This window comes from Arabidopsis lyrata (genome assembly GCF_000004255.2).
Source record: "Arabidopsis lyrata subsp. lyrata unplaced genomic scaffold ARALYscaffold_3, whole genome shotgun sequence".
In the NCBI taxonomy this organism is placed as follows: Eukaryota; Viridiplantae; Streptophyta; class Magnoliopsida; order Brassicales; family Brassicaceae; genus Arabidopsis; species Arabidopsis lyrata.
In genome coordinates, this window is record NW_003302553.1 from 14,871,347 (window position 1) to 14,892,910 (window position 21,564).

General features: G+C 33.6%; 2 protein-coding genes and 1 long non-coding RNA gene across 3 annotated transcripts; 1 reads left to right on the forward strand and 2 right to left on the reverse strand.

The window, feature by feature from the left end:
• Positions 1-375: 375 nt before the first annotated feature.
• On the reverse strand, positions 376-2,596 carry LOC110230196. Its single transcript, XR_002333329.1, has 4 exons — positions 2,496-2,596; positions 2,230-2,283; positions 1,601-1,669; positions 376-472 (listed from the first exon to the last, which is right to left on the reverse strand). It is a non-coding gene; the product is annotated as an uncharacterized LOC110230196 (long non-coding RNA).
• Positions 2,597-12,870: 10,274 nt separating this feature from the next.
• On the forward strand, positions 12,871-14,671 carry LOC9319818 (F-box protein At2g14290). The gene has a single exon (XM_002883705.2). It carries the CDS (start codon positions 13,178-13,180, stop codon positions 14,273-14,275), a length of 1,098 nt encoding a protein of 365 aa, XP_002883751.1. The 5' UTR covers positions 12,871-13,177; the 3' UTR covers positions 14,276-14,671.
• A 1,118-nt stretch (positions 14,672-15,789) lies between these two features.
• On the reverse strand, positions 15,790-16,854 carry LOC110230110. The gene is made up of 2 exons (XM_021032103.1): positions 16,022-16,854; positions 15,790-15,942 (listed from the first exon to the last, which is right to left on the reverse strand). Exons 1-2 carry the CDS (start codon positions 16,238-16,240, stop codon positions 15,790-15,792), a joined length of 372 nt encoding a protein of 123 aa, XP_020887762.1. The 5' UTR covers positions 16,241-16,854.
• Positions 16,855-21,564: the final 4,710 nt, after the last annotated feature.

Sequence of the window (21,564 nt, forward strand, 5' to 3'; positions counted from 1 at the left end):
ATTTCTTAGAAACAAAAAGCACACCAGTTAGAGAGGTTTTCATCCTAATCTACTTCGCTGATCATGGCAGTGCTTTTTTCTGATTTAAATCGAAGGAAGAAGAAATGGCTGGTTTTTGTCAAGGTCTTAAGCATCTGGAATAATCCTCCTAAACATCCTAATGATCAGACAATTATGATTCTTGTGGATGAAACGGTATATATTGTTTTCTCTTTGCGCTAATAATGTTATATATTTTCTCTTTGTGATGATAATTATAAAGGAAACTTAACTTATTATCATTTTCTTTATAAGAGACAAAGAATTGATGCTACGGTTCCTACAATTGCAATCAAAAGGAACTTCCCTAGAGAGCTCAGAGAAGGACATTGGTACCTTTTGTCGGAATTTGATGTGATTCCACCTTCATTGCCTGAAAGGAACTCTGATCATTTTTACCAGATTAGCTGTAATAGGAACACAGAGGTGGATCCTGTCAGACCAAAATCACAATCCGAATTTTTTAATTGTGTAGATTTTTTCAGTATCAATAATGCATCAAAAGAAGACAAACAATTTGTTGTTGGTAAGTTTCTGTTTTATATTGGCAACCATTTTTAGTTAATTTTAATAGATCATCTATATACTAATAATTGATTCTTGCCATATTTAGATGTTTGTGGAGTGGTTGTCAGTGTCTCTCCGGTTGGAAGACTTCTGGAAGGTGGAAGTGATATGGATTCAAGATATGTTACTTTCACACCGAAGGATACTATGTAAGTACAGTTTTACAATGCTATTACGTGCTTTGAAAAATATTTATGTATTAGTTAACACTCTTATTACATATGAGCATATGATTATACATTGTATCATTACATGTAGTGGTCATTACTTGAATTGTGTGGCAAAAGGAATTTTCTGTGAAGAATTTGTAAGGAAGTATTCTAGAAGAATCAATGATGTGGATTATCACAATGAACCAATCATGATTGTTCTGCGATTTTGGAGGATTTCAGTGTTTCAAGGTGATTTTCTACAACTAATTATAAAAGTCATTATCTATATGTGACAGTTTAGATAGCCAAGCATTTGGTTATGGAACTGAATTTTGAATTTCTCTGTTTTAAAGGTAAACCTTGCTTGATTACTGGTATAAGTTGTCCAAGAATTTTCTTTGATCCAAATTTCCATGACATCAACAGACAGCAATTCATGTATTTCCTTCGCTATAATAGATTCAATTTACCTAAACTTATACTCAAATTGTTAGATTCCGATTTTAGTTGTATTTTTGATTCACAGAAAGTGTTACACTCAAGGAGATGATGAATTCACACCCTCAGATGATGACGATGTTTTTATGGAAGAAGTTGATTCAAACTAAAACATCAATTCTGAGTGGATTGTTTTCTGAATATTCCCCCTATGTTTTATTTTATCTTGCTTTTCATTTATGTTTGCTTTGTAAAACTTAATATTAAATGTGCTATTAGCACAAGCTATGGAATAATATATTTCCTATTTTTGTTAATTATGTTTATTGATTTCAGAGAACATTAGACAATATATTATATCGATCAAAATTTACTATAAGCGGATCATTCTGAATGATACTGACCTGAATAACAAGCCAGTGATGCTCCGAGATTATTGCTTCCTGTTTTTTGATCTTCTCATTTAGTATATCCTGTCAATCATGATAATATAGAATTTAGTTACTAATTACTTATAAAGAATCTTAAATTACACAATTTTTTTTAAAGATAGTTTCAAATATTGAATATATCGACATATCTAACAAGATTTTATTCTCATATCTGGTACAATAGTATTTATCCAAGCTTTAGTCATTCTCCAACTCAGATGCATAAATTCTCATACAGTCAAAAACTCGCTTTGTTATATTCTTATACTACGGAACACATTCAAGAGTTTGATAAGGTAAACCAGAGCATAGAAGTTATGCTTTCCAACATCTACAATTATATTCCTACAAATTTTGTATATCATCACATATGTGTTACGATCTATCCTATTTTTCCTCAGGAAATCACATTTTCATGAGGAAGAAGAAAGAAGCAAGGGGTCAAATTGATTCTGATGTCACTCAAACTCCTGTTAGAATAAGACCATCATCTACTATACTCGATGAAAACAATGTTCCAGGTTCAGGAGAAAGCAATATCAGCAATAATGTTGTAGTCAATTCAGTTTTTAGAAGAGTTTTGGGAGACATATCTAACTCACCACGCAATACATCTGGACAATCACCATCTGACCAAAGAACACCATTGTCAGGAACTGCAATAGACAAATTAAATCAGATAAGCACTCCTTATCATAACCCTAATGCAAAGAGGTCAAGAAATATCTCACCTATTTCATGTAATTAAGACTATTTCTGTTGGAAGTATGGTTACAATCTATTTCATTTTTTTGACATAATATAGAGAGCTAATTCTATAAACAGTATTTAATGAGTCAGGTACTAAATCAAATACTTCCCAGATTACCTCAACTCAAATCAATGACTCTCCTCTGTTGAATCAATCTTCTTATATGCATAATGATGATTATGCTCCTGCTTCTTCTGCCAATAAAAGATTCAAAGGAAATTTATCAGGTTATATTTCAGAATTAGTACAATATCACATAATTCATGTAAATGGTAATGCTTAAGAGATACACACTAATATATATGAGAAATTGATATAGGGATTTATCATTTGGTATTTGTCCACAGTTACTACAAGAGGATCCAGATCATCAATACAAAACAATCATATTTATGATGATCTCCTTCACTCTCATCAGAGTTATGTAGAAGATAATGGTAACAGTTCAGATACAGATGAAGATGCTGATTTATCAAATTATGAAGCTTCCTCACAAGGTAAGACCTTTATCATGTTTTAAAAATCTTATAAAGATTCATATTTTTAAAATTTGTTTCCAATTTTAAGAGGAGACTATGAAGATAACAACCAAGAAGATTTTTGTTTTAGTAGTGAAGAAGATTATTGATCAAATGCATCCTCAGATGAAGATGACCGTGTTGACGACATTTCTCAAATCACAGATGACATTATTTATCAAGCTAAAGATAAATTTGACATACTTACTATGTTTGAAAAGGCTTTTGGAAAACCAAATCCTTTACCTACTAATCGTCAGAATAGAAAGAGTGGTACAATATACATATTAACTCAATCATGAGACTCGATTTATAAAATTCAGTACAATACTATAACCTATATTATTTTTTGGTTTTTTCCAGCTTATGTCAATGAAGGTGATCCAGTTCATAGTTGTGAGAAATGTGGTGCTACTTTTTGGTATGGGGAACGTGTAAACAAGAGGAGGCATACCAACAATCCTAAATTTTCATTGTGCTGTATGCAAGGTCAAATCGTATTACCACCCTTTAAGGATTCACCTGAATTATTATGGCATTTGCTTACGAGTAATGATGATCTCTCAAGACATTTTAGAGAAAACATCAAACCTTACAACATGATGTTCTCATTTACATCTATTGGAGGTAAATTAGATCATTGTCTTACTAAGGGTCGTGGGCCGAAGATGATTGCAATTCAAGGTGAAAACTACCATCTCATAGGTGCTTTGAAGCCTAAACCTGGTGACTATCCAAAGTTTCAACAACTTTATATTGTAGATACTGAAAATGATGTTGACAACAGATACAACATAATGAGGTATTTTCTCTCTTACTCACTCTTCTTTATAAGCCAATTTACATGAGTTTATCACTAATATATCTGATAACGTAAACTATGTTTATTCAGTAAAGGGAAGGAATCTGAAAACGACCAGGGAAAGAACAGGTTCAGAAAGGAAATCATCGACAGTATCATCAAGCTTTTAGATCAAGTCAATCCTCATGTTCAGGCGTTTAGAACTGCAAGAGACAGATTTAATACAAACGCAGAAGAGCCTTTTCATATGAGAATTATTGCCGCTCACACAGGTGATGGCAGGAATTATAATATGCCATCAGCATCTGAAGTTGCTGCATTAATTCCAGGAGATTTTGATGAAAATATGGATAAACGTGATATTGTTCTACAGAAAACTTCTGGGAAGTTAAAAAGAATAAGTGAACTGCATAAATCCTACCTTGCTCTACAATATCCTTTGTTATTCGCACGCGGGAAAAATGGTTATACTCTTGGTATCAAGAAAGCTAAAATAAATGGCCGTGGCAGTGACAAGGAACAGAAAGATGATAGTATGAGACAGTGGTTTGCATTCCGTCTTCAAGAAAGGAAACATGAGAAACATGTCTTACTTCGTTCCAAGCCCTTGCTTCAGCAGTTCATTGTTGATGCTTACACTATGATTGAGTCAAACAGGCTGAGATATATTAAGAAGAATCAACCAAAGTTTCGGAGTTCTAACTTAGAATCTATTCAGAATGCGTCTAATGCTGGAAACAATGATTTGGAAAATCAAGGTAAAGAATTTAAGATTCCAGCTTCTTTTACAGGGGGACCACGGTACATGACCAACAATTATTTGGATGCAATGGCTATTTGCAAACACTTTGGATTTCCAGATCTTTTCATAACATTTACTTGCAATTCAAAATGGCCTGAAATAGTTAGATTCTGTAAAGAGAGGAATTTGAAGCTTGATGATAGACCAGACATCATTTCTAGGATATTCAAGATGAAGTTAGATAACCTAATGTATGATCTAACTACCAAGAAGCTACTTGGGAAGACAGTTTCAGGTATTTATTAATTGAATCTGTTATCTAAATTATTAGCACCTGTGATTGATATATCCTAAATGTTTAATGATTTATATGTTTTGTTTTTTTTGCAGCCATGTACACTATTGAGTTTCAGAAAAGAGGCCTTCCACATGCCCACATATTGTTGTTCATGCATGCCACCAGTAAGTTTTCTACAGCAGAAGACATTGACAAAGTAATATCTGCTGAAATTCCAGATAAGGTGAAAAAACGAGAACTGTATGAAGTGGTTAAAGACTGTATGATTCATGGGCCATGTGGTGCTGGTTTTCCTAATTCACCATGTATGGTGAATGGTAAATTCTCTAAGTTTTTTCCAAAAAAGATTACCAACAATACTAGGGTTGATGATGATGGGTTTCCAGTTTATAGAAGACGTAACACTGGTATTTACATTGAGAAGAATGGTTTTCAGTGCGATAATCGTTACGTGATCCCATATAACGAGAAGCTATCCCTTCGTTATAATGCTCACATTAACGTTGAGTGGTGCAACCAATCAGGGTCAATAAAGTATCTGTTTAAGTATGTTCATAAAGGTCATGACCGTGTCACATTTGTTGTTGAGCCACGTGACAAGGATACTGCAAATGTGGATTTTAATCCAAATCCGGGAAAGACTACTGGTACCAAGGGAAAAGACGAAGTTCAAGATTTTTTTGATTGCAGGTTATTTCATTATTATCGTCATTACTATACAAATATATATAATTCAGGCAACTATATGGATTGTAACTTAATTTGTTGTATATTTTTTACAGGTACATATCTGCTTGCGAAAGCTATGTGGAGAATTTTCAAATTTCCTATCCACCATCGGACTACACCAGTTGTTAAACTTTTCTTCCATGAAGACGGAAAACAACCAATTTATTACAAGAAAGGTGAAACAACAGAGAGTGTTATGACTCGATTAACTACTGAAGCAACACAGTTTTTGGCGTGGTTTCAGCTTAACAAGAAGATTCCAAATCCAATAGTCAATTCAAATCGGAAAAAAAAACTAAAGAAAGCTCCAGATCCAACAAACCTTTTATATGAAGAAATTCCAAATCTGTTCACTTGGAATGGCAAAGAGAAAAAATTCTCACCAAGAGAAAGGGGATTTGCTATTGGAAGAATTAACTTTGTTCCACGTGCAATAGAGGATGCTTATTATTTGAGAATACTCTTAAACATCTACAGAGGTGTTACATGTTATAATGATCTCAAAACTGTGAAAGGTGTTGTTCACGAAACCTTCAGGGATGCGGTTTTCACTTTAGGTTTGCAAGATGATGACAAGGAGTACATAAAGGGTATTAAAGATGCCAATTTTTGGTGCTCTGCAAAATATGTTCGTACGCTATTTGTCATCATGCTTCTTTCAGACAGCTTAAGCAAACCAGAGATGGTGTGGGAGACAACCTGGAAGATTCTATCAGAGGATATAGAGCGTAGAAAAAAAATGAATGGAAACGACCATGTCTCTCTCTTATATCATTTTTTTTATCTATTGTTGTGAGAGTGAATTGGATATCAATTTCCTTTTAAACCGTGAATTATTGGTATGATGGGTTTGATATCTATTTCTAATTTATCTTATTGTTATGTTTTTATTAAATTTGCAGATCTTATTCTAAGTGATGAGGAAAAAAAGGAATTTTGTTTACAAGATATAGCCAGGCTGCTAACCAAAAATGGAACTTCACTTACAAGATGGAAACAAATGCCACAAGTTTCTTCGGAAGATGTACAAAAATGCAACCATTTTTTGTTGGATGAACGCAAGTACAACCGTGAATATTTGCAAGAAAAGCTTGAAGAATGGTTGGCTAAGGTGACTTCAGAGCAAAAGAAGATATATGATGAGATAATGGATGCTGTCATACATGACAAAGGCGGAGTGTTTTTTGTTTACGGTTTTGGAGGTACTGGGAAAACTTTTCTCTGGAAGTTACTCTCTGCTGCTATTAGATCAAAAGGAGACATATCTTTAAATGTCGCATCTAGCGGCATTGCTGCTCTGCTATTAGATGGCGGTCGAACTGCCCACTCAAGGTTTGGAATTCCTTTAAATCCTAATGAGTCGTCTACATGTAACATTTCACGTGGAACAGATCTTGCTGAGTTAGTTACAGAGGCTAAACTTATTATTTGGGATGAAGCTCCTATGATGAGCAAGCATTGCTTTGAGTCTTTGGATAGAACTTTAAGAGATATTATGAATAATCCAGATGATAAGCCTTTTGGTGGGAAGGTTATCGTTTTTGGAGGTGATTTCAGACAGGTATTACCAATGATCAATGGTGCTGGTAGGGAGGAAATCGTTTTTGCTGCATTAAATTCATCTTATATATGGGAGCATTGCAAAGTTTTGGAGCTAACAAAAAACATGAGACTTCTCGCAAACATTAGTGAGCATGAAAAGCGCAATATCGAGGAATTTTCAAAGTGGATATTAGATGTTGGGGATGGTAAAATTACTCAGCTAATGATGGAATTGCTCAGATTGATATCCCAAAAGAGTTTCTCATTACTCAGGATCATGATCCGGTCGAATCAATTATACATGCTGTTTATGGAAATAATTTTATGGACGAGAGTGATCCTAAGTTCTTTCAAGGAAGAGCTATTCTTTGTCCTACTAATGAAGATGTGAACTCCATAAATGAGCATATGTTGAACATGGTGAATGGTAACTACTTCCATCAACATCTGTTAGTATTTTTTAAGTTAGCTAATTTAATTTCAAAACAGCTTTATTAGTTATTTACAATTTATTTCCTTCCGTCTGTAGGTGAAGAAAGAATCTACCTAAGCTCTGACAATATAGACCATGTTGATACAAGTTCTACAAATAATGAAGCTTATTCTCCTGATTTTCTAAACAGTATCAGAGTTTCTGGATTGCCTAACCATTGTTTGCGCCTTAAAATTGGTTGTCCGGTCATGTTGATCAGAAACATGGATCTTAACAAAGGTTTATGCAATGGGACGAGACTACAGATCACTCAAATGGCAGATACAGTTATCGAAGCTAGAGTTATTACAGGTAGTAAAGTTGGTAAGATTGTTCTTATTCCTAGGATGCTCATAACACCATCAGCTGCAAGACTGCCTTTCAAAATGAGGCGTAGGCAATTTCCCCTATCTGTAGTTTTTGCCATGACCATAAACAAGAGTCAAGGACAGACACTAGACAATGTTGGACTTTATTTGCCTAGGCCGGTTTTTTCACATGGGCAACTATATGTGGCAATATCTAGAGTGATGTCAAAATCAGGTTTGAAGATTCTTATCACCGACAAGAAAGGTTAACCTCAAACCAATGCAATGAATGTTGTTTTTAAAGAAGTCTTCCAAAACCTTCGTTAGCTAATTCGATGATTCAATTTGATTGAACATCTTACCTTCAGTTTTCCTTTCTGCAAGTTGTGGGACAATATGTTTACACTTCTTCTCCTTTCACTTTCGTCACTCGCCATTATTGGGGTCTATCACCTCATAAGATTAGATCAAATCAAGATTTTGCATTTTGTATTACATTATTTCAATCTACGATATATAAATGGTCTCTATAATTTGTTGAATTCCTTACAACATAACAATTCAATCACTAATCAATTCAATCACGATTAAACTTGAGAATTCGATGTACCTTTAAGACGAATTTCTAATTCCACTGATCCGGAACATAATCGATGAACTATAGTTCTTGAATTCTTCAATTCCGAAATTGTTTGAGAGGAATGAAATTGCATGCATTTATCAATCTGGGAAGCTCGAATTAAGAAGAATTAGAAATCAAAATCATCGAAAGATGTTTATTACAAGGATTGCGACTTCTCTCCATTATCAGAAATCGAAAACGAAGCAGTAGCCGTCGTTCTTTTTTCTGTATTTTTTTTTTCGAAAACATTATTTTTTTGTTTTTTTAAATCATTTATCCTATTATTAAAACAAAATCAAAGTTTATTACATAAAAATTGGGCCTATTTTTATTTTGCAACTTAAACATTGAACCCAACTTGGCCCAATTTGATATATATCTCTCAACATTTTAATATACATTACAATATTATCTAATCTTTTATTAAGAAAACATTTTTCACACATAATTAAATATAATACAACATTTAATCCTATTAACAAATAAAATTACACATGCTATGACATATATTTTATAATTTTGATTCTATTATATTATTTGCTTTTTAATACACCTTTTATAATTTATTTTTATTAAAAAAAAATTCACACCCGTGCTATAGCACGGGTTATGATCTAGTGATTTTTTAAGTTTGAATGCTAACAGTTAAAGATTGAATTCTAACAATCAAAGATATATGCAAATAAAAATATTTCCTAGAAAAATGGCAAGATAATTTGGAGATTGAATAGCAATTGGAAATGTGTAATTAGTATTGGCGTTAGTTATCTTTGGTAAGTTTTTTAGTATATTTTTTAGAATATTAATGTGATTTAGTTACTACCAACTATTTTCTAGCCTTTGTAATTAGTTTTTATTTTTATTTTTAAATATTATAATTGATATATTTAAAATCAATAAACAAATTATAATTTTATGAATATTTAAACATATAAAAGATTTAAAATAACACGGAACAGATTATATTGCAGGACGGGTTATATGCCGGGACGGTTTTTTTTGGAAGAAAACGAGGACGGATTTGACTCAATATTAATAAAATTTAAAATATCATTAACTGGTCACTTTAATATGGGTTGGACCCACATTTAGTTTTTTTTAACACTACCAATATTAGACATATCGAATCAGTCTAGTAGTTTCACGATATAAAAACTACATACTATTACACTTAGAATATCACAAAGGTATGTCTTATTAAAAACCGTAGAGAATCAAACTTACGTTACGGTACCAATAAACATACAAAATTAATACAATAGGTTCATCAGTTTATTAGAAAAGAAAAAATTATTTTCCTGCGGTGTACCGCGGGTCATATCCTAGTCTATATATACATTTTTGGAGACATTTATGAAATAAATCCTGGAGTTTCAACTTATTTACGATCAAATGTCATTGACATTAATTATTTAGATTTTCAAAATTAAATCAAAGATATTAACATAAAAAATCATTTCCAAAAATCTTAACCTAATATATTAATCATAACTAATCTTTGACACAATTACATCCATAATCAATTCGATTTCCTTGAAAGATCTCAACAATCCCTATATTTAATCGTGGTCATTCAAATCTTAATCCGGTTTTTAATCTTCAATCTTGATTGTCGGTCATACGCAATTAATTGAGAAATCATTATATAGAATTAATTATTATTAACTAAAATTAAAAATATATATATGTACAATCAAACTTTTAAATTGACTCGAATTATATGTCTATTAAATAAAATATTATTAAAAATAAAAAAATGATGTTTAGTTTCACGGGACGGGGTTATATAGTGGGACGGGTTTGGATTGACATTAATACGAGACGGTATTAATATCACGGATGAAATCTTAAAATTAACAATCAAAATATAATTATACAATCTTAAACACTTAACAAAATAAACAATATTAAAAAAATAAACTTTAAAATTTAATTTTTTAGTTAAAAAATCGATCCGCGGTGTACCGCGGGGTAAAATCTAGTTCATATTATTTTTAAGTGACAAACCCCAAAGATAGCTTCTATCTTTTTTAAAAATTTCAATTTCGCTCATCAATATAAATTCTAGTGCTAGATTTCTTACCAATGTTTTCAACTATACAGAATTTAATAAAAATGGTTTTGGCTTAATTATAGTTTTTGTTTTTCTATATTTCACTCCATTTAAGTATGAGTGCTAGGTTTTATTCTACTTATTTATTGTAATTTTTTTATTCTAACTAAATTTAATTTTCATGAAACATTTTATTTCATTTTTTTAATCTTAAGAACCAAATATTTTTGATGAAGCTCTTTTTGTTTTCAAAAAATACTTATACCTTAAATTTTAAAAAAATCATTATAACGATCTTTATATAATTCTCTATTGGATCATAAAAACTAAATATAATGATAAATATATTATATGATTTACAAAAATTTGTTCGAGATGAAAAAGAAGTAAAAAAAATAATTTGATTAATATATTATAATAATTTATTTTGTCAAATATTGCATAATCAAAAAACAAGTAGATAAATATGTTAGCAAATAATCAAACATCCAAAGTAGATAATAGAGATTGATTTTTTCAAATTCATTTCCTTGTTGTACGATGATTGGAATTGATATTCCGGCGGAGGCGAGATCGGGAAGGCGAGAGATTTTGTAGGGTCGTCGAAGACGGGTGAAGACGGCGAAAGCGAGATCGGGAATTAGGGTAGTTTCTCAATTCTATATTTTCTATTTTTTAATTAATTTTTAATTAAAAACTTTTGGGTGCTTTTTCTGGAAATTATGAAGTATGGGGCCATTTTTAGAAAAAAAAAACTTTGGGGCTATTTGTGTCAATCTCCCCATTTTTAACTCTTCATACCAATAAACTTGAAAGTTTTGATATAACCATCAAAAATATAATTTTACATATGTGAATTTAAATTAAAATATTAAGATTATTGAAGAAATAAGTATAATCTTGTATGGGGTTAAAAATAAAATAAAAATTGAAATCATTGTTAGATATATGTCATACTTTCTAAAATAAATTTAGAATCAAATTCATACAATGATGATTTCTTTGATTTTAACCCATATAAAAAAATAAAAATATAGATACATGAATATAGTGGAAGAGCATGAGAGAATGATTACTTATAGTCAATTGAGTTGAATCTTTAAAAAAATCAAAAAAAAATGTAAGATTCATGTAGTCTCTAAAATTAAAATTTAGAATTAAGCTTTCACAACAACAAAAAAAAACCTAAAACTAAACAAAAATATATATTTGAGATTTGAGATATAGTTGAAGAGGATGGGAAAATGAGTATTTATAGGATGAGAAGTGATGTGAGTTACAATTAAAAAACATAAATTATGGGAGTTACAATTTTAATTTATTGTGTGTTGAATAAAATTGAGTGGAAAAATATAGGTAATGGATAATTTTTATGATATCAGTTTTATATTAAAATATGAGTTAAATGTCCATGATTAAATGTGTTATTTATTGTTTAATTGGAAATATATATTTTTTAAAAAATTGCATTGTCAAGTGGACCAATAAGGAGAGAGTGAAACCTAACTTTTATATATATGATTTCTCAATGTGTATGTCAAGATGGATGTTACACAATATGTATATAACGATATCACTTTTTAAAAATATTTCACGTAATCCAGTCTTCAAGAAAACAAAATATTAACTGAAATTTAGTTTTGTTTAGAAAAGGTTAGATCCCAAATTTTATGTTAGGGCTACCAAATTTCCTGATCCCAAATCGAATCTAAACTATGAAAAAACAAACTAAACTAATCAAACTTAATTAAAAGTAATATTTTAATTAAATTTTAAAAAAATGTTTAAATATTTTAATTAAAAATCAGTTAATTGTTATTATTATATTTTTATAATAAAATTTTCAAAACTCAAACCAAACTGAATCCAAACTATGAAAAACCAAACCTAACTAATCAAAATTCATTAAGAAAATACTATTTTTAATTAAATGTATAAAATATATCATTTATTTATAATTTGATTCATCGGCTTATTTAAAAAAATAATCTGAAATCGAAAAAATTGAATCAAACCGAAGTAAAATGTGGAAGCCCCCTTGGCCCATTGGTTGACTAAGGGTTGATTAATGCTTCTACACCAAGAGGTCTGGGGTTCGAGTCCCAGATATTGCGATTTATTAACAAATTTGCAGATTAATGGAGGCAAGTGTGCAGGAGATCTCCAGCGATGTACAGTTATAGCTGTTCGCCATGATTCTACGCAGGGAAGGAAGTGTCGTCAGGTCGTGGATTATTGAAGGTATTCATCAAGATCATGAAGAAGGAAGTGTAGTCTGTCGTGGATCTAGTAAGGGTCGGAAGGAATTGTCAGTTGTAGAATCGTCTATGTAATAGTTATCATAATTTGCAATTAATAATAAGTCTAGACGACAAAAAAAAAAAAACCGAAGTAAAATTATTCCCGAATAGATTTATTTTCTATAATCCAAAAACGAACCGATGAATCGAATGTCTATCTCTTTTTGGGTGGATCAAGCGGTTTTAGTTCCAATGGTAAATAATAAAAGAATTCCCAACTGAAGTCAAAATTCCCCCACAAGAAATTGAACCCTAAAACCCCACGAACTCTCTCTCTCTTCTCCTATGTGTTCGTCGCCTTGAACCTTACCTCCGCCGCTTAAGCAGCCACCACCATCAACTGGCTGAATCAATCTGAGCAAGACCGCCGGTCACAGGCGCCAAATCGAGATACTAAACCCTAATTGATAGAGATGCTTAATCTTCCCACCTGGTCAGAGCTCTGTCCTGATTTGCTGGGATCTATTTTCGAACGATTAAGCTTTGCAGATTTCCATCGCATGAAGCTTGTGTGTTCAAGCTGGAATTCGAGTTCAAAACTAGCAATGGCCCGAAAAATCGAACCTCCATGGCTAATACTGTTTCCATACGGTGAAGAAAACGTTTGCGTGCTTTACAATCCAGACGAAGACAGAATTTACAAAACAGTTAGAGACTTCTCAGGGACTCAAATCGTGGCAAACTCTGGTAAATGGTTTCTGATGGTAGATTCTGGATGCAATTTGTATATTATGGATGTGTTTAGCGAGAACAGGATCGATCTTCCGCCTCTAGAGTCGCTCCTACAACTTGCCTATGCTCTCAAGTCTGTGAGAGATAAGCAATGTAATAATTTTGGATTAGCTAGTGGCTGTTATCAGAAAGAGATAGCCCGTAATCTGAGGGGCCGTTTGTGGGTAGACGAGAAGACGGGAGAGTTCGTTGTAGTGTGGTTCTTTGACCCTGATATTTATTTATTCTATTGCAAGAAGGGGGATAATCATTACACTATCATTTCGTTGTATCACGAAGTCCCCAAGTTATTAAAAGGCTTAAATGATCTAGTACTCAGGGGTTACCGTCTTTATATAGCATCTAAACGTGGTTTCGTTCGAGTTATAGATTTGTCTGGACCACAAGATTTCGAGGATGTCACCGGGAGTAACCCAAAGCAAATGTTTTCTCCTCTCGGGGAACATAATTCTTTTAGCGTTGCCGTTACAACAACAGGAGAGGTTTTGTTGGTCGAGAGCAAAACCTTCGAAGACCAGAGGACCTTCCGCCTCTTTAAGAAGGATCCTAACAATGCAGACCCACTTGTCCACAGCCCCAAGCTTCTTGAGGTAGATTCTCTTGGTGATGAAGCCATGCTTCTTGACTTGGGTATTACGTTACCGGCTAACCATACCATTGGTATCAAACCAAACTCTATCTATTTCACCCGTCATGACCGTGCCTGTCTCCGCATCCCTTTTGATCTTGACATCTGTGTGTTCAATCTTGCAACCAAGACCCTCAACTCGCCAACATGAATCTCAAGGATGCTCAATGGTTTCTCCCTATGACTTGATTCATGCATTTTGATGTTCTTGAAAGTTCTTGTTTCCTTTTAGTTCTATATGTAGTCGTCTTTTTGCCTTTTGTTTAATTCTATTCATTAATTGGTTGTTGCACGTTTTGATTTAGAAAAAAATATATGTAATACGATCGTGTGTCTTCAACTGCATGTACTAGCTAGTGAATAATGGTGATAAGTGTTGGGATCAAAAGAGAATTTTAAATTTATATGATAAAGTTGTTGAAGTCTAAAAAATCATCATCTCCTAGCCAATCAATAATTTTTCAACAGGAAACACATTGTTCTTTAAGTATTATTTATTTTTTCTTCTAAAACTTCTCGTAAGCCTAATAAATTATCTACTAAAGTTAATAATGTATCGTCAAGGTTTTTTGGGCCATCTTTTTACGAAGAGACACATAGGCACTACAGGAAAATGAAGCATCTGTAGCGCCCGAATAACGCTATATAACTCTACTGTAGCGTTTTAACAAGCGCTCTATCATCGCCCGTCATAATAGGTCGGAGACATATTATAGCGGTTTTTCGTTATGCTACCATAAAGTTAGTTATTACAGCGCTTTTCTTTATGCTATACAGTAATTAATAATATAATAGCGGTTAATATTCGATATTAAATACTACTATTGACAGCATATTTATTTTGCTACATATAAAATGACAATAGCAGTTAATAAACTGCAATTGTTTCAATTTATGGCATTTTGTTTTGGTGCAATATTTGACCATCCATTTCCAGTTCCAATTCTGTTTTGATCAAATTATTTACAAATTTATATTATATAAAACAGATTTAAAAAGACAAAATGAAATTCATATTAGATAAACATGTCAAATTACATGATCATGCCTGAGCAAGTACTGAATTCACCAAAATAACAATGTTGGTACTCAAACAATTTAGACAAACATGATTTTATCATTAGGCCAAGCCACAATACTACCTACTGCATCGGCAATGGTTTGAATTTCAGAGTTTGGTCTCCACACAGCTGCATCTCCAACCTTTGACACTTCTACCCAAACCTTGCTCGCATTGGCACCAAGAGGCATATGATCAGTGGCGGAGGTAGCATAGAAACATGGGGGTCAACTGACCCCGGTGAATTTTCAAAATCAAACTAATATTATGGCATATTTAAACAAATACATAGATATTTGATTAAATTCTTATAAATTGACCCCAGTGCCCAATATGAAAACTACTCTTTTGACCCCTTAAACCATAACTTTTTTAATATTACAAAATGATATAGACTATAACCACTAATTGTTATATATAAGTTTCTTTGTTTTTAATTTTATTATCATGTTTTAGACAAACCAAATGTTTTTATAAATATCAGAATTTCATTTTTGTAAATGTAATAAAAAAAACATAAGCTATATGCAATATAATTTGAAGAAAAAAAACAACCACACTTTATTAAAATATTTTTTATATTTTGACCCCGGTAAATTTAAATTCTAGCTCCGCCAATGCATATGATGGACTGTGTCAGATGGATTAGATGGACATACTCTTCCTTCTGCTACTTTTTCCCTGGAGTTTTTGCAATCTAACAAGATGCATTTCTTCTTGACTGATTTGCTTGTGCTACCAGTGCTGTTACTTAAGCTCTACAATAAGCAAAAATAAAAAATTACTTAAATCCATCATTCATCAATTCACTTAAAGTAAAAAGTTCAAAAAATTTACCAGTGGAGGAGATGGTCTTTTATCTGCTGCTGCTGATTCATTCCTTGGTGAGGAATTCACAAATTGTATACTCTGAAGAGGCCATGCGATGTTCTCATGTAGTACATCCTTCATCAAAAACTTTCCCGGACTTGGTCTCCACAGATATGCGTTCTTGTTAAACACTTTCTCAACATTAACAATTCCAGCAGAATGACCAAGAGGCATATTGTTGACCATTTCGTCCTTGTCAGTTGAACACAATCTTCCCTCAGCAACCACAGAGTCAGCCAAATTCCAATCAATTATGAGGATTTTTGTGTGAGATCCATCTGTAGCCTAATGATTCATAAATAATAAGTGATTAAGCTGATATTATACTGATATTTGACAAGTAAAGGAAAGAAAACCTTACTGAGGATCCTGCAGTCTTATTCTCAATAGGGGAGTCTGCATCATTGTCTAGAATGATCTTACCAAAAGGCCAGGCAATCTTGGTCCCCAAAGCTTCACCAAGTAAGAATACAGATGGTGTAGGTCTCCATAGAGAGGCTGTTTCATCAGACACTGACTTCACAATAACAGCCGCAGCATGACGACCAAGTGGAATACGACCAATCTTGTACCATTGTTCAGCTGAGCAGAATTCCCCTTCTCCTACAACAACATCATCCTCTGAACACCAATCAAGAAGCTGGCATCTAACACCTTTACTATGATCACTAGCCTCTGATTTAGATACCTCTTCACACTGGTCCTAACAATAATCAATGGACATTGTTCAATAACATTTAATTTTGCTTCATAGAACACAAGTGTTTAGTTTTCACTTACCTTTTTCCCAGTTAAGCCAGTCAGTACATCTTGCAATTCCTCAATCTTTATTCGTAAATCAGCTTGTGAAGCTTCTAGCTTCTCCACATGAGAGTCTCTAGCTAACATGAATGCTAACTTAGTTGCAGTAACCCCTCTGCCCATTCCTCTAAGTCTTCCAGGCTTGTCTTTTCCTAAAACTTGACTAACAGCATCTTCTTTGAGATTTGTTGTTGATGAGCAGCCCATTTCACTGTCAATCGATTTAATTTTTTCCTAATAACACCAGAATGTCAACATAAAGCAAGTCTCTCAATAGAAAAAAAAAAGATAGTGAAATTAATAACTCACAATAGTCTCTGCAAATTCAGGCCTTACTGGTCTCCCATCTGAGTGTGTATGACCTGCTACCCAAACCTTGCTTCTTGTCACCAGTTTTGGGTTTGAACTCTTTTTTTTCTATCAAGTAAGATAGTCATTAGTGAAACTCTCATCATTACCAAACTTATTTAACAGAGAGTAGACATATACCATCTCATGAGCTAGGCGGTTCATCCCTTTGCGACTGGTGGTGTGTGGAATCTGGGCCTGCCTCAACTTCCTGTACTTCTCACTTATTTCCTACAAAAGTATAGTGGAGTTAGTCAAATATTTGAATTAGTCAATAACTATTTTAAGACAATCATACTGAACCTTGAAGGCACTGGTGTTTCTGTTCTTCACCCAAGCATTCCAAGCTGACACTGATTCTATATTGCTTGGTTTTAGCTTAAGTAATTGTGCTTTGCTCTTTACAGCTCGCACCTTAGCAGTTAGCTTAGACTTAGAAGCCCTCCAAACACAACCCATCTGCTTGAAAACACAATCCTTTTGCCAATCTTCTGTCAAATTGAACCTCCCCTACAAAAAAGCTAAAATGTCATACACAAACACTGAAAAAGAATAAGTTAAATTAGTTGGATCAGATATACCTGTATTTCTTCCCATAATGTGTCCCTAGTCTGATCAGATAGGTGCCTCCAATCATCCAGAAGAACAGGTACATGCTCTCTCACAAGAGGACCAAGGAATGATGATAGTGTCACAGATCCAATCCCTACATGTTCACCAATAGAAGTAAATTCAACATCTACCTTTTCATCATAAGGCCATACACTCTCCAGCTAAGTATCCCTCAGCCATACATGCTTCGGGCCTTGCAAAGTTTTTCACATAAGCCTTTAGAGTTTTCATGTACCTAGAACACAATAAGACAGAAAATATGTCATCAAATTTATCATACACAGTCATTACAAATTAACAGAGACTATAAGGTAAGATACTACCTTTCAAATGGATACATCCATCTAAAGTGTACTGGTCCACCAAGACGAGCTTCTCTAGCCAAATGTATTGGTAGATGAAACATGATATCAAACAGAGATGGAGGAAAATATCTTTCAAGCTGACACAGTGTCTCAACTAATTCAGACTCCAATGTGATTAGCTTCTCAGGGTCAATAACACGCTGACACAACCTGCTGAAGTAGTTGCATAATCTACTTATAGCAACTATAGGTCCTTTAGGAAGCAACCCTCTCAAAGCAACAGGTAACAAGTTTTGAAGAAGCACATGATGGTCATGAGACTTCAATCCACCAATGACTGGTGGATCAACAGATACACAATTTAAGATATTGGCACAATATCCATCAGGCCCTCTAAACCTGGCTAGCCTACTACAGAATCTCCTTTTCTCTTCCTTAGACAACCAATAAGAAGCAGGAGGTAAGTATGTCCTCTTTCCTCTTAACTGTGTATGCAAGTTACTACGAATCCCCATATCTTCCAAATCTTTGCGTGCTTTCAAGCCATCATTTGATTTGGCATTTTGCATCAAAATTGACACTAAGGCATCAGACACATTCTTCTCCACATGCATCACATCAATGTTGTGACGCACAGGCAAATACTAAGACAAAAAAAAAAAAAACAAGTCATTACTAATTGGCACTGCTAACAAAGGTAAGGAAACTGTTAAGTAAATTTACCTTCCAATAAGGTAATTGAAAAAGAATAGAGAGTTTCTTCCATCTCCATTGATCAGTGTCTTCATCATACTCATCTTGAGAAACCATATCATCTTCTTCCAAATCTGTTCTTTTCCTTTTACTCTTTCTCTCCAAAGGTCTCCCAAAATCATTTCTGAAATCTTTGAGTATTTCAAATATTTCTTCTCCTGTCTGAATCCTACTTGGTGTCCCTTCCTCTATAGTGTTGTCAAACCAGCCTCTTCTACGCCTGTAATGATGCCCTGAGTCGCTTCCTATTGCTCAAATACACATGTTTTCTACTAAACTTCAACCACTTAAATGGTGTATCCTTCCCACAGACATTACAAGCTTGTTTTCCTTTCACTTTACAACCAGCTAAGGTCCCTAAGGCTGGATAGTCACTGATACTCCACAACAACATAGCTTTAAGAGTGAAATTTTCCTTTAAGAAGGAGTCATACACCTGAATACCTTCACTCCACAGATCCTTTAAGTCATCTATCAATGGTGCTAGATATACATCAATGTTATTGCTTGGTGCAGTAGGTCCAGGTATCAACAGTGTTAGCATAATATTCTCTGCCTTCATACACATTGTTGGAGCCATGTTGTAGTTAACTAGCAAAACAGGCCAGGTACTATACTTAGTATTCTGAATAGAGAATGAGTTCATCCCATCAGTTGAAAGACCTAATCTAAGGTTTCTTGGTTCAGCAGCAAACTCTGGCCATTTATTATTCACTTGAGCCCAAGCAAGTAAGTCTACTGGATGTCTCATTGTACCATCTTCACTTGCATTATTAAAATGCCACCTTAAATCCTCAGCCATTTTCTTGGATCTAAACATTCGCCTGAATCTATCTTTGATTGGAAAGTACCTAAGTACCTTAGCTGGAATTCCCTTCTTCTCTTCACCCGTGTGCTTATCCCTTTCCCATCTTGAAGCACTGCATCTTGGACAGCTATCTTTGAGCTCATACTCCTTTTTGTATAGAATGCAATCATTCTTACAGGCGTGAATGGTTTCATATCCAAAACCAAACACCTTCAAGAATTTCTTGATCTCATTTGTTGATTTTGGAAGCACATTTTCTCTAGGGAGCATATCATGCACTAAGCTCAAAAGTTGATCAAAGTAATTCTCTGACATCTCACTCTTCACTTTGATGCGGTACAGCCCCATGATTGCAGACACCTTTGTATACTTGGGACATCCAAAGTATAGTGGAGTTTCAGCCTCCTTTAGCTTCTTCCTAAAATCAGATTCCTCTTTTGTTTCTGCCTCCTGACTATCATCTCCATTATGATTCTGAGAATCAGAATGGTCTTCTCCATCATAAAAAGCTGTTCTAATAAGGTCAAAAGCTTCAAACTCCCTTCTGGGCTCAGCATCTGATTTATCAGTCCTTATATCCCCATGCTTACTCCAGCATTCATTTCTTTTGTATTTCTGATCCATTCCCTTAATAACTAGATGCTCCAAAACTCTTTCTACTGGTTGATGACACAGATTCCGGCAATCCTTACATGGACAGAACATTTCTTTTGGATCTCCCAAACTCCTCGCTGATGAATAAACAAATGTAGTTGCTCCTTTCTCATACTCGATGCTATTCCTTGGCAGCCATACCCAAGATTTATCCATTTTACAACAACACCAAGCTCCAAGCCCATATATATGATATATTATATATATTAGACCAAAGAGCAACCATATATATATATCTTCTCAGAAACAAAGAGCAAACACATACATAACAAAGAACAAAGTAGTAAAATACTTTGTTTCTTATAATATAGTGGCATATATACAAAGAACAAAGTAGCAAAATACTTTGTTTAGTTTAACAAAGTTTTGTTTTAACAGATGTTGATTTCGAAAACAAGTTTGGTTTTGACAAAACAGTAGCTCAATTTTCATGACTAACAAAGAGAAACAAGTTTAGTTTTAACAAAACAGTATGAAAATAACAAAGAGAAACACTAAATCAATTCAAAACAGTTGCTCAATTCGAAACCAACACACATGCAAGTTTGAAACAGACAAAGAGAAACACTAACTCAGATAAAAACAACACACATGCTTAACTCACACATGCAAGATTGAAACCAACACACAAGCAAGTTTCTGGAAACATAACATGCAAAACATCGAATTACCTTCAATTACATACCTGTTGATTCACCGAAAGCTTCTAGAAACGGCTATTGAAAGCTTCTGCAACTCTGAGTACCCTAAAACAAAACCCTAAAACGATTACAACCCCAAATTGAAGCTCAAATATGATAATTTCACAAACAAAACCCCAAATCGATTTTCAAAACCCTTACCTTTACAATGTACGACCAGATCTGTGAGTGAGAGATGGAGACTCAATTAACTGAGAAAAGAAGGCGGAGAGTCGAGTAACAGATAGATGGAGATGGAGAGTCGAGTAACAGAGAGATGGAGATGGAGATGGAGAGTCGAGTAACAGAGAGATGGAGAGTCGAGAACAGAGAGAGATTTACAGAGAGAGATGAAGAATCGAGATGAAAAATCGAGAGAGAGTCTAATCGAGAGAGATGAAGAAATTTAGGTGAAGAGTCTAAACAGTGAAGAGTCTAATTGTGCCTTAGGCAAATTTTCGTTTTTTTCCCACAAAATTTTTTTCCCAAGAGGCGGGCATTATTCGTTTACCACTAATAGATTCAATAGCGTTTAATCAAAAAAAGTGC